This window comes from Crocuta crocuta, unplaced genomic scaffold, assembly GCF_008692635.1.
Source record: "Crocuta crocuta isolate KB4526 unplaced genomic scaffold, BGI_CrCroc_1.0 scaffold70, whole genome shotgun sequence".
NCBI lineage: Eukaryota > Metazoa > Chordata > Mammalia > Carnivora > Hyaenidae > Crocuta > Crocuta crocuta.
This window is the reverse complement of record NW_027528417.1, coordinates 9,240,793-9,254,825: the sequence shown is the minus strand read 5'-3', so window position 1 is coordinate 9,254,825 and position 14,033 is coordinate 9,240,793. Positions and strand designations below refer to the sequence as shown.

The following is a 14,033-nucleotide window of genomic DNA, read 5'->3' as shown; positions in this document are numbered from 1 at the left end:
AATTGAAAAGTAACAAAAGGGGGGGGCGGTTAATGAGAAGCTTAGATGTTCTCAGGAAGGCCCTGTTAACATATGCGTCGCATCGTTAGAGAATCCCTTGTACAAATATCACTCGCTCCTTGGGCAAAAGCTGCCTTAGCTCCCCTGTGCTCAGTACCCCTGTCCCTGTGTACACATAGGTTTTACTGCCCTGTCGTGTCAGCTCTGTGTATACTTCTCCCAGATGCAGTGAGGTCTAAGCCCGGGATGGTCACTTCTTCGTTTCCCTCCTGTAACACTTGCACAGCTAGCCCTCGATAAATAGAAGTTGAATAAATGAATTGTCCTTTACCTAGATTTCCCTTTGAAGTGAAATGCAAGATGTTCATTTTGTTTTTCAAGTTTTAGATCGATGGCTTTTTGCTCATTACCTGTGTAGCATGAACTGGGAAAGGAGAGGGGCAGCAGCCGCAGGCTGGTCGGGGAATTACCACACACGTGACAGGTGTATGGACAGCACAGATAAACAGTTCTGTGATCTCTGTGCTGCCATGGTGACAGTCCCCAGGGATGCTCCTGAGGTGTCCTGCGAAGGGACCGGGATGCGCGCGGCGCAGCGGTCTTGTCGAGGCTGTGTTCGGGCGTGGTTGTGAGCGTGAATCGTAGACACACTGTTGCATGTCCATTTTCTGTTAATTTCAGGTCACTCTGAGTGAAGGTCCTCACCACGTGGCCTTGTTTAAAGATAGTTCCCGGGAGTTCGATCTTACCAAAGAAGAGGATGTAAGTAGGATTTACATGAGGTCCGTGTGTATAACTTGATAACTTGTATAAGCTTATGAAGGACGACTAAGGGGAATATTTGTTAAATGAGGATTATCAGAGGATTTTGTTGTTTTCCATTAATAGCTTGCAGCATTACGACATGAAATAGAACTCCGAATGAGGAAGAATGTGAAAGAAGGCTGTACTGTTAGTCCTGAAGTGAGTGTTGTACTTTTTTTTAACAGTTTTACGGAAACAGTGTTTTATGGAAATCCAAATGATTGGAAATAAATCATGATACTGGCACTCATGTTTTGATTGCAGCTGTTTCAAGATACATGAGATTTTTTTTTTGTAATGTCCCAAATAATGTATCATTTTGGGAGTAGTTTTCTAGAATAATTAACTTTTAGGATCAGATAAAGGGTGACTTGACTTTTTTGTGAATTGGTGACATACAGAATTTTTAGAATATGTATCACCAATAAATTCCTAACAGACTGCCCCCCCCAGTTAATTTTCTTCTGTTTTGTGTCTCTGAGTAGACCATATCCTTAAACGTGAAAGGCCCTGGGCTGCAGAGGATGGTGCTTGTTGACTTACCAGGTGTGATTAATGTAAGTACATACACAACTTGTATTTTACCTCGTTCCTGTTGTGGAAAACATGCCTAATGACATTTAAAACCTTTTTCTTCAAGACTGTGACATCAGGCATGGCTCCTGACACAAAGGAAACTATTTTCAGTATCAGCAAAGCTTATATGCAGAATCCTAATGCCATCATACTATGTATTCAAGGTAAATCTTATCAAAAGGTTTTAATTGCACCGATATGCTTCCTTCCTTAGCCGGCTAAGCTTTGCATGTGACAGAAACATACAACATAAATTTGTCTTGCCCTCCCTTAAGCCATTCGCTTTATTAGTAAATAGAAATGAAATTAGGAATATTTTGATAAAACATCACAAATTTTTATTAGCTAGAATTTCTTTTCATAACTAATTTCAATGTAGTAAGAAAAATGTTTCTTTTTTAATGTTTATTTTTGAGACAGAGAGAGACAGAGCATGAGGGTCAGAGAGAGGGGGAGACACAGAATCGGAAGCAGGTTCCAGGCTCTGATCTGTCAGCACAGATCCTGTTGCGGGGCTGGAACCCATGAACCGTGAGATCCTGACCTGCGCTGAAGTCGGACGCTTAACCGACTGAGCCACCAGGCGCCCCAGAAAAATATTCTTAGTATAATGTAGATACAAGAGTGTAGGTTAAAGTCTTAAGACCTACTTGGCAATTATTACAGTGTTGTGTTTCAATTTTTTTTCCAGATGGTTCTGTGGATGCTGAACGCAGCATCGTTACAGACTTGGTCAGCCAAATGGACCCTCATGGAAGGAGGACGATATTTGTTTTGACCAAAGTGGACCTGGCGGAAAGAAACGTGGCTAGCCCAAGCAGGGTGAGGGCAAACCCTTTATTATGAGAGAACAGATTCTTTGCATAAGCTTCAGCCGTGGCAGGGACTGGCTCTAAAAACAAAACAAACACGCCATCAGAAACTCCTTGTGGAATACTTTGGTGGGATTCTTCTTCTCAACAAAAACAAAGTATTAGAAAGTTATAGTAAAGTACTTAAGTGCCATTTTGAAGTATAAATCAGATTCCACAGTTTCAGTTAGTTTGCTTGAGAAATTCTTAAATTTCTAATGTTGCATACTCTAATATAATCTTGTATGCTGGTGCACAATCAGTAACTACTTTTAATTAACCACAAAATGATGACTGTGGTGTTTCCTTTCTAAATTTTTTTTTTTTTTCGTTTATCTTCATAAGTTAGTGGGAAACCAGTAACACTATAGATCCCTTCTGGACATTGTGTATACTTTTTTTTTTTTTGGCAAATAAACATTATATTTCCTAACTGCGCAAAGACTATGAAGCAGATTTTTATAATAGAGAAGGCACTGGATTGGTGTCAGGCCTCAGCATTCTTATCTGTGCTCCACCACCAACTGGCTACGTGTCCTTGGGCAAATCTTATTACTTCTCCGCATCGAGTTAGTGCCTAATCATCCTATTAATCTAGTTGATCTCTAGGGTCGTTTTCATTTCTGAAATTCTGTGACTTCTATTCGTGGGGTTCAGTGTCCCTCCTGTCCTTCTGTAACAACAAAAGAATTTTATTTCAAGATGACATTGTAAGTCTTATTAGGGTGCCAGTCTTGACGTAGGGCATGGCCTTTACTTAAGGTAAAGGCAGAAGGTAGTGGTTGTGAGTATAGACTCTATAGCCAGATTGCTTGGTTCCAAATGCTGGCTCTCCTCATTGCTAGCTGTGTAATGTTGGGTAAATTGCTTTAGGCTTCCCCATCTTTTGGAAATGAGGATATTAATGGTACTGTCTCAGAGGCTGTGAAGGTTTAATGAGTTAAATATTTGTTGTCAAGTGGTTGAAATAGTGCTGTATCATCACAAAGTCTTGTACACATGGTGGCTGTCATCTGTTATTGGTGTATCTCTATTCCCCATAGAACATCTTCAGTTAGAAGTACTCATCCCTCGTACTACTGCAGAGAATTTCTCTCCTTCCCACCTGAAGCTTCCTGGGACTGTGCCTCTTGTGCTGGTTCCTGGGACAGACCACCACTAGGCCTCACCGGTTCTGTAGAAGGACTTATAGGACTCAGCGCACAGTCATCCTTACAGCTAAAATCTATTAACAGTATTGGATACAAAGCAAAATCACAAAAGGCTAACGCGCAAGGGATGCATGGCATCTGGAGGAAACCCAGCTCAGTTTTCCAAGAGAAAACTTCTACCCTCTGGTAGAATCATGTGGGAAGTGCTTAATCCCTTAGGCAACCAGTTTCTCATGAGAGACTCGGCACCTAAGGTTCTTACTGGGGGCTGGTCACGTAGGCAGCCTCAAGTACGAAAATTCCAGACGCCCAAAGGAAAGTGAATGTTCAGCAGAAACCACAGTGCTTGCACAATGAGTCACTGTTACGTGGAGAAAGTTTTATGTCAATGTGGGAATTGTTTACCAGTGAGGGCCTCAAATGCCAGCCAAGGGTGAGCAGACCTTTCTAAGGACAGCGGTCTCAGGCCTGCTCTGTTAGCTCTTCTCTGCACAACTCTGTGACCTTTGCTTTGCCTTATTTTAAGGGGCAGGCCCTCTGTGGCGGTTTTGATCCTGGTATGGAGGAGGGCAGAAGCGAGTTCGGTGCCTCCTTCCCAACTCCACTTCTTTCCCCTCTTCTCAGAGATAGTTTATATTTATTTTGAAATGCAACTGAAGTTTCTGTCAGTCGTTTTTCATACCAAAGCTCCAGCCTTAGCTTAGGGGTGTGACCTGTCTTAGATGAGGGATTCTTAACCACAGGATTAATGTGAACGGGCACAAGGAGCAGAAGCTCTTACGCTGTATGCCTGAGGCTCTCGGTGCAAATGTGCATTTTCCTGGCGACAGGGCCTCTAGCTTTTGTTACATCTAGAAAAGGGTTGTGACCCGACAAGAGCCAGTGGACCCCAGCATTTGTAAAAAGAGAGTAAAAAAAGTCCAACTTGGTTAGAATTTATATACATTGAAGAAAAGGATAGGAAAATAAAAGTAGCAGCCACTGTTAATTGAGTGACTCTGCGTACCTGGCACTGTGGTACGTACATATCATATTGCCTCCTACCATCTTTTCAGTGATCACCGTGAGAAATTGAGGCAGCTTACTTAAAGGGGCACAGCTAGTAAGTGACGGAGGTGAAATTAAACTAAGGCCCAAAGCACGATACAGCATTCCAAGTTTTCATAACGCATCTTTTAGTGTAGGGAAATTAAATGTATTTGTTTTTTTCCCCCCTCAAGTAGCAATTGAAAAACATTTTAATACTTTTGTATAAATTTATATATTTGATGGAAGATGTATATGCAGCATTATTAAGTTTGCTTTCCGAATAGTATATTATGCTTTAAAAAAATTATATAAACCTACATCTCACATTTATTTCCCACTCTTAAAAATAGATTCAGCAGATAATTGAAGGAAAACTCTTCCCAATGAAAGCTCTAGGTTATTTTGCTGTTGTAACAGGAAAAGGTAGGCAAAGATGAATTTTTACACTTTCAGTTTGGGTTGTTTTCAAATAATAAAGATTGATTTTCTTAGTGAGAATATCATTGTCTTTCCCTAGGAAACAGCTCTGAAAGCATTGAGGCTATAAGAGAATATGAAGAAGAATTTTTTCAGAATTCAAAACTCCTAAAGTAGGTATATGGTTTAAACACTTGGAGGGAGTAGCTTAAACTGTTCTCACTTAAAAGTTTGATATGTAGCATTAGTTTAACAGTGAATTTCCAGAATTTTTCTGAACTAGTGATCTGGACCCAATAGACAAGCCCACAGGCTACTAAGAATTAGTAGGCGCCTGGGTGGCTCAGTCGGTCAAGTGCCAACTTGAGCTCGCGGTTCGTGGGTTTGGGCCCCGTGTGGGGCTCTGTGCTGACAGCTCAGAGCCTGGAGCCTGCTTCTGATTCTGTGTCTCCCTCTCTCCCCACCCCCACTCACGCTTTGTCTCTCTGTCTCTCAAAAATGAATACATGTTAAAAATTTTTTAAAAAAACAAAAAAGAATTAGGAGCAGCGTATCACACAGTACAATACGTGCTGGTGTGAAAAACTGCCCCTGGGGATCTGGGCACAGAAAGACAACACGGACATGTCTTTAGTTGTTTTACTGGTGAAGTGATTTTTTAAGAGCAACACTTAACATTTTTATTTATTTATTTTTCTGAAGAAACCTATCCTGGTCTTTTGTTTATTTTTTTAAGTAAACTTTACCCCCAACGGGGGCTAGATCTCAAAACCCCGAGATCAAGAGTTGCATGCTCTACTGACTGAGCCATCCAGGTGCCCCCAACACTTACATTTTTAAATACACATGTTCATTTCTCTTTCACTATTGGGGAAAGTCAGAGTGGGGGGTGGGAATGTCAAAGGGGTATCCCCAAATAGGTATTGACAGAAAGTAAGATCCTGAATAAAAGCAAAAGGGAAGAGTTAAATGACAGCTGAATTATATACTAAAACCTTGTATATAGAGAGTCCCTTAAAATGGCAAGGTATGTTTGCCTCTGTATTAGTATAGTAAATCAAGATAGATCTTGCAGACATAGTCTTGAGTATTATCTATGGGGACGGGAACTGACAGGTGTATAGAACTGAGCTGTCCAGCTTGGCAGGCACTGGCCTCGGGTAATTATTTAAGTTTGAGTTGGTTAACGTTAAAGAAATTAAAACTTCATTTCCTCAGTCACACTAGCTGTACATTCCAAGGGCTCAGTAATCCCAAGTGGCTAGTAGCTACCACATTGGATAGCTCAGATCCAGGACATCGTCTGCATCACAGAACATTTTATTGAATAATGCTGGTATAAAATGTGAGCGTGGCCGTTCTCGTTACCTTATCAAAACAAGCACGTTTTCAAATTTGATGATAGTATTTTCCTTTTTGCCATTTTGATATACATTAGCTTTTATTATTTTTTAATAGGACGAGCATGCTAAAGGCACATCAAGTGACGACAAGAAATTTAAGCCTGGCTGTATCGGACTGCTTTTGGAAAATGGTACGGGAGTCCGTTGAGCAACAGGCTGATAGTTTCAAAGGTGAGTTGGCCTTTTAAAATAAGCTAAAAATTTTAGACATTTTATTAGGTGGCAGGCTTAGGTGTCCATCAGATTTTTTTTCTTAAATGTTTTATTTATTACTGAGAGAGAGAGACAGCACGAGCAGGGGACGGTCAGAGAGAGAGGGAGACACAGAATCTGAAACAGGCTCCAGGCTCTGAGCTAACTGTCAGCACAGAGCCCGACGTGGGGCTCAAACCCACAAACCGTGAGATCATGACCTGAGCCAAAGTCGGACGCTCAACCGACTGAGCCACCCAGGCGCCCATCTATCAGATTTTTTATTCCTTTAACAATGGCTTTTTACTTCATTTTCTATTAAATAAACGTGTGGAAAATGGAAAAAATACAAATTTTTAGTTGTTGTACAAGAACATTTTCACCTTCAAAGGAAACATCACAAGGAGTACTTTGCAGATTTTCGGCAGAGTGGAAAGTTTGCAGTAGTGTTTGAGAGCAATAGCTTAGTAAACCACATTGGACTCAGATGCCCCTGTTTTAGGGGGAAGAGGGGAACGGTGTTAGGGGCCAGAGCAGCCTGTGCTTTCACTGCATTGTACTAGTTCCTGAAGGCCACGCTTTCTTGCTCTGTGACTTTGATTCCATAGTTCATTTGATGAGAGTGGACTTTCCTTCCCTTCTCCCATTTGGAAATTCCACCGCCTTAGTCCCTCAGCACCTTATGAGTCTTATTTTTATTCTCATTTTACAGAAGAGGAAACTGGGGCACAGAGTAACTTACCTAAGTGATGCACCCAGCATCATACACAATCGATAATAGACCAGGATTTGAATCTTAGTTGTGTGATTCCAGAGTCCATGCCTTTCGCAGATATACTAAGTTGTTCCCACCGTGTGTTTTGTGGATTGAAAATGCAGAAACTAACGTCAAGGAGATTTGTTTGGAGAACTTGCAGTAGTGAGATTCTGAGAATGTTGAGAGCACAGAGTACTGAGGAGCCATAGGTGCGCACTCAGAAGTTCCATTAGGACAGAGATGCGCGAGATGTGTTAGCACAGAGATACAGATTCCTTTAACCACTGCAGCAGGAAAGAGAGAGCATCCTTAAACTGGAACACCTTTTCTTCTTCCTCAGCAACACGTTTTAACCTTGAAACCGAGTGGAAGAATAACTATCCTCGCCTACGAGAACTTGATCGGGTAATGTTTGCATACCTCGTGTATTTTGTATGTGTCTTGTTTAATACTATGCTCTAACAAAATTTGTGTTGATGAGCAGACTCTGGTAAGCCAGACTGCTTTGATTTTCACCATACGATTACTAATTTAGAGCTGCAAGAATAGATTCTCGGGAGCAGTTACCTCTTCTACAGTAATTTAAATCATCTATTACATAATATGAAGAAATAATTACACATTATAAGGTCCTAAAGCAAGTATTTAAAAATGTTTTCTGATAAAACAAAGAACATTCTTTAAAGGTCTTCTTGAATTAACATATTTATGTAACGTAAACTTTTAAAATTCGTACTTCAGCTTTTTTACCTTTTGAGCATGTATTGTGGAGACATATACTCTGATTTAGTGGGACTTAAATATTGGTTTTCCTTAATCTTAAAATGCCATCTTTCGTAAAACAGCATCAGTTTACTAATACTAATAGACTGAATTAATATATACTGATAGTTTGACGTAACATTGGTTATGTGGAAAACTTACCTGACTGAACACACATTACCTGAAAAACTGCACTGAGCATTGAGTGGTTAAGGTGGACATTTGTGTCAATGTCTTTGTCCTTATCTGGCTATTGGCATTCCTAAACCTGAGACTAGAAGCGCAGTATTTACTGGTCATGACTGCTTCACACCTAGGCTCCGCCTACTCGCCTGTAGGGGAAGGCCTTCCTCGTAGAGATCTCTGAAGCTCACGGCAGGGCAGATCGACTCTCTTATGAAAATCTTACTTACTTGTATCTGTATTATCTAGAATGAACTATTTGAAAAAGCTAAAAATGAAATCCTTGATGAAGTCATCAGTCTGAGCCAGGTTACACCAAAGCACTGGTGAGTATTCAACCTTTTCTCAACAATTTTGCTCTATAGATTATCATGAAATAACTAAAATTCAGATTGATAAAGCAGTGATTTATTAAATAGCCTTGGCTCATCCCCAAAACACTTAGTAAATAAGTAATAGTATAAAAGTATGTCTTTTTGCAGAATCTAACCACTTTCATTGTCTAACCAGTTAAGTGTTTATTAAGTATCTTTCAGAAGAGATATTTTGAAAAAAATTGCTTTCTCCATGGTCTTTTTAAGTCTGGAGTCATCTTGGGTTTTTCTATACCTTATACTTAATAAACACATAATTTTGATTTCTTTCGAGTCATTTAGGCAAAAGTTTCATCAAATTGTGCTTAAAGATTAGCCTATCAAAATTGGTTACTCTTGTTAGATTAATCACGGAAAACAGAACTAACGAGAAAATTGGCTTATAAAAGGAAAAGAGTATGTATTTTTAAGTTCTCATTTCTGAACAAGAACAGTCAGTGCTTTTTGTAACAGGTGCCTCATATGTTTCGTACAAATCGTTATTTCAAATTGAATTCTATTTGAGATTTTTAAAAAATAGCAGGTAAATCCATCCTTTTGAAAAGTACGCCTGCACGTCTCTCTCAGGGCAAACTGTCTATCACCTTCTACTTAGGAGTGTCTGAATTTGGGCACTCATAGGTTTGCTGGGGTGGGACACTACTACCAAACTAGGTTCTGTGTGCTTCTAGCAGGCTGTGTATAAATGGCCTGGATTTGTTTGCAGTCATCTTTTAATGAAAAAATTCCTTGCGCATAAATTATCTTTCTAATTGAAATCTATAGTGTTTCTAAGAATTTATCATTCTTGGAGGAGAACTCTCCTTATTGCCATTCATTAGAAATATTTTCTGCACCTCTTCTGTTTGCTCAGTTGAAGATTATCAAAATTGGACCTAGACAGTTAGTGTCCAGTCCTGAAGTCTGAATTCAGTATTGCTAGTTTTTCCATCTCGGTGCCCTTCCTCAGTTGTGAACCCTTTTCTCTCTTCAAGGAGTCAAAGTTTCCCTATTTTTAATCTCCTCTCCTTATCCCAAAAAGGAATCTGATCTTATCTACACTTGTTGATTGATTAACCAGGTGTGTGTATATATGTGTATATGTATATATTTCTATCTAGCTTATCTTTGTTATTATTTGTATTTTAAACCAGTTCTCTGGCTTTCTGTAAACCAAATGGCCTTTGAAATTGCAAGAGGTAGATATGTATACACACACACACACTCATGCACACAAATACGCACAAAGAATGAATACTACTTCCCATTCTAGGTTATATGGGGACAATGTACATGAAAAGTGATTTGTAAATTTTAATTGCTGCTAATACTGTGTATGGGAGAAAAATAGGGTGCCTCTGTAAATTCCTGGCATCATCAGGTGAAATGGTTAGTGTCATTTGGGCAGAGCAGTGTGAAATCAAAATTTCCTTGCACTAAAGTGAGCCATGAGTGTAAATGCCATTTATTTAGTATGCAGGTGGCTGAAGGGAATTGTGAAGGGCCGCGAAACCTGTATTTCTGGAAGGCAAGGGGGAGAAAGCAGGACATCTGGCTGCTAGCGATGTATTCCGTGAGCCAGTGGAGCAGATGATTCTGTATCTTATCAGATCAACATTTTTCCCCCCCTGGCTCTACAGCTTAACACAAACATAGATCAAATGGCAGATCCTAATTGTAGCTATTCATGTCACACTGAATTCATCCGCGTTGTACCCAAAATATTTTATTTTGGGGACATAGTTGATGTTGCCTTAAGCAGTATTTTGTCACTGTTGTTGCATATGGCTTACGTGATATTTTAAGGTGCAAGCCTAAGATGTTAATTATTTCATTGCCAGGACTATTTGATCTATATTCAGTGATCTGGAAGCAGTGTTACAAGCGTTCTATGTTCTAAACATGATAGTTTGTTATTAAAGGCATTCTAGTCCACTGTAACTACATTTTAAGGAAGTTATTGGGGGGTTATATTTGACATAAGATGCACTGTAGGGAGAAATAGGCTCTCAGCATTTTCAGACTATATACCTGATCATCCGGGATTGATTACTGACGTTAAGCAGGAGATACTGATACATCGTTAACATTATGTGACTGTTACTATAGCTATATCTTTTTTCATATGTAATTTAGAAGGATAGCTGGCTGGATTTATAGAAATACACTTAAAAAAAATGGCAGAGTGGTATGCATACAGCTGTTGGTTAAAAGTATTGAGTTGTTTTGTTGAAATTTGAGAAAATGAAAGGAAAATGGGAACATGCAGTTGAGTCCCCTGACTCAGATTTGAGGAATCAAAAAAGATCTCTGATTTGTAATCCTAAATTTAAAGAGTAAGTGGTATTTAGGTAAAGGCAGTGACAGGAGAATTGCAGGAGGTGAGAGCAAGCAAGGTGACACAGGTGGCCAAGGGCTGTTACCTCCGGCTTTAGCATGTAGGAGGCAAGAGCCAGGAGAGAAAGCAGTAGATAGAAACAAGGTACAGATTATTAAGGGCCATGCAGGCCACGTTCAGAAGCTTGGAATTTATCCCATGAGCACCAAGGGCCACTGAATAGCTTTAGGGCAGATTTGCAGCTTCGAGAGATCTTTCTAGTAGGGCAAGTGGACTGCTGTGAAGGAGGCTTAGGTGGCTGGCTGCTGAAATTACTAGATGAGAGATCATGGCAGCTTGAACCATCTTGAGTAGTGACTCAAGAGCACATGGAGAAGAGGAGACAGTTTTGAAATATTTGAGGGGTTACCTAGAAGATAGCATTGACAGGATTTAGTGACTTTGGACATGTAGGTAATGGAGAAGCTCGTGAAACAGTGAGTACATTTCTACCCAGTAATTACATCGCTGCGTATTTATAGGAACGAAGATATATTTGACAAAGATGAACGCCTAAGAATCATCACCATTGTTTTGTGTAAGTGTAAAAACATTGAAAACTTCTGTTTTCTGGTTTTTACACTATATTTGGTTTATTCAGAGTGGATTATTGTGATGACACCATTGAAAAATGTAGGAAATTGACATCAAAACTGTTCAACATGCTTTTAACTAAAGTAGCATAAATTCACAAATATTTATGCAGGCATCAGGTGTTTTTATTGATAAATAAAGCTGTGAATAGTGGTTATACCCCTGAAAGGAATTATGGAGGACTTACTACTTTTTCTATATTGGTTGAAAATTACTATATAGAGTCAGTCCTTTGCCTTAAAAGAAGATATTTTCATTTGAAAGTGTTTTGATTAACACGGAGTGTAGGCAGCGTTCCTGGAGATACAGAGGGGAATGAGCAGAACTATCATGTTGACTGAATTTTGTGTATTTGTGGACTTTTCCCTCGATGATGGCAAAATTTAGAATAGAGAAGTGTACCGTCACCTAAGACACGCTAGGAAATGTAAGTAAGGGCGCAAGTCGGGGTAGCAGACAGCGTAGGCAGGTGCGCTGGCCTCGTGGCATGGGAGTTCCTACATGAGAGTTGAGGACCGTGGCCCGGAGAGAGACTGTGCAGTGAGAACATGGCTTCCGCTTCCTAACCCAGCAGCTTCCAGTCAGCAGGATGTGAGGACACTCACTGTCAGGCAGGGAGAGCCGGGAACGGGGAAAGAGTGGGAATGTAAAGCGGTCTGTTTGTTACGGAACAGAGTATTGGGGGCACAGTAAGCATGACTGCGATGGAGGGGAGCCGGAAGAGTGTGGACAGAGGACAGCAGCTTGGTGACGAAAAGGCGGGTGAGGATGGGTGACAGCAGCTCCCTACGGTGGACTGGAAAACAGCCTCCTTTGAGAAAGTCACCTAAGCTTGTCAGGATTTGCTGGTCTGGGATTTTGTTACTACTTCCTCGAAAAGCTGTCTGGAATGTCAGTTCCTCCCCCACAGACCCCTTGGAGGAGACAACAGACCAAGTCTGTCCTGAAACAGGAGTGGCAAAAAGCCCTGGTGGCCAGAGGCTGGATCCTGGTTTTTTTGTTCATCTTTCAGAAATCTTGAGTTTGTGTTTAAAATGTCATCTGAATAGGAGACCCTGACGAGCTTTTTTTCTTCCAGCCTGCTCCTAAAATTCTCCACCTGTCATTGTCTGTCATTAACACCATGACTAAATTGATTTTGTTCTTCTGGTCCTCCGTGGTGTGTCCTCTCCTCATGCTTTTTCTTTTGTTTTCTGCTTGTAACTGAAAAAAAAGACCTGAAGGTTAGCAAGGGGAAACCAGCAGCTAAGCTGATTGACTCCGTGCACTTGGCTTTACACAGAACGTTGAGGGAGTATAAGCAGTCTCAGATAAGAGGGAGTGTTGACGCTCGTCAGCTGAGAACGTTGCATCTTGGCTTTTGGACAGCAGGGATGTTTCTGCTACCCTGAGCTTTTGCGGCTGTGTCCTAGACGGTTAAGGGCACTGACCACGTTTGGTGAGCAGAATGTTTGTTGTATGTCGTCGAAATACCTCACAGTAGAAATTAGTATGGGAGAAGCCAAATACATATTCTCTTAAGAGTTCAGTTTTTCTCTTCATTGAAATAGTTGTGTTTTTGTTCTTGCTTAGAGATCTGTGGTCTCGTAAGCTGCCTTTTAAGGCAGGATTCTCAACCTGCTTATGCATCCGTTATAGCGTTACCGTTACCACGGCATGTTGAACAGTTTTACCTGGCAGTAGCCCGTAGCATCTCTGTTCTCTGTGTTGTGGTCTGGTAAATGGTTAAAATTATACCAAGAAGTTCTCACCTTTGGGCTGCCCTTTTCAGTCAATGCGTAAAAAGTATGTATAGGCAAATGAGCACAGGAAAAGATGCTTAAGAGTATTAGCATTTCATTTATTTGCATCAGGGAAATGCAGATGAAAACCAAACCGCAATGAGATACCACCATAAACCTGTCAGAATGACTAATCATCAAATGTTGGCCAGAAGCAGAGCATCTAGAACTCTCATACTGTGCTGGTAGAAATGTAAAATAGCTCACCCATTTGGACAAACAGTTTGGCAGTATCATAAAAAGTTAAGTATATAGCTGCCAAATGACCCTGCTATTCCACTCCTAGATATTTTGCCCAAGAGACTCAAAAGGATATGCACAAAACAGCTTGCATGGGAAGCTCATTACAGCTTCATTTGGGAGAACTAATAACAGGAAACCATGCAGATGTCCGTTAGCAGCTAAATATATAAACAGACCCGTGCAGTGGAATACTATGCGGCCGTAAAAAGGAGCGGAGCAGGACGCCTGGGTGGCTCATCAGTTAAGCAGCAGGCTCTTCATTTTATCTCAGGTCATGATCTCATTGTTCATGAGATCGAGCCCCACATTGGGCTCTGCACTCACAGTGCACGGAACCTGCTTCCCCCCCCGCCTTCTCCTCCCCCACTTGCACTCACTCTCAAATAAATAAAAAATTTTTTAAAAAAGGAGTGAAATATTGATACACACAACAATGTGGGTAAATCTGAAAAAAATTTCCTGAGTAAAAGAGGAAGACAGACAAAAATAAGAGTATATACTGTATGGTTGCATTTATATTCAATTCTAGAAGACATAAGCTAACCTCTAGTAATGGAAAG

The 14,033-nt window shown here is 40.5% G+C and overlaps 1 protein-coding gene across 5 annotated transcripts in view; it reads left to right on the top strand.

Annotated features, from left to right (window-relative positions):
- OPA1 (OPA1 mitochondrial dynamin like GTPase) overlaps window positions 1-14,033 on the top strand; it is an 89,633-nt gene that overhangs the window by 32,586 nt on the left and 43,014 nt on the right. For all 5 annotated transcript variants that reach the window (XM_077754360.1, XM_077754363.1, XM_077754359.1 and 2 more), the window contains 10 exons: window positions 682-762; window positions 889-963; window positions 1,290-1,361; window positions 1,445-1,544; window positions 2,072-2,202; window positions 4,762-4,834; window positions 4,929-5,001; window positions 6,287-6,402; window positions 7,521-7,585; window positions 8,375-8,451. In XM_077754360.1, coding sequence (XP_077610486.1) covers window positions 682-762; window positions 889-963; window positions 1,290-1,361; window positions 1,445-1,544; window positions 2,072-2,202; window positions 4,762-4,834; window positions 4,929-5,001; window positions 6,287-6,402; window positions 7,521-7,585; window positions 8,375-8,451 — 863 coding nt within the window. The remainder of the gene's footprint in view (window positions 1-681; window positions 763-888; window positions 964-1,289; window positions 1,362-1,444; window positions 1,545-2,071; window positions 2,203-4,761; window positions 4,835-4,928; window positions 5,002-6,286; window positions 6,403-7,520; window positions 7,586-8,374; window positions 8,452-14,033) is intronic.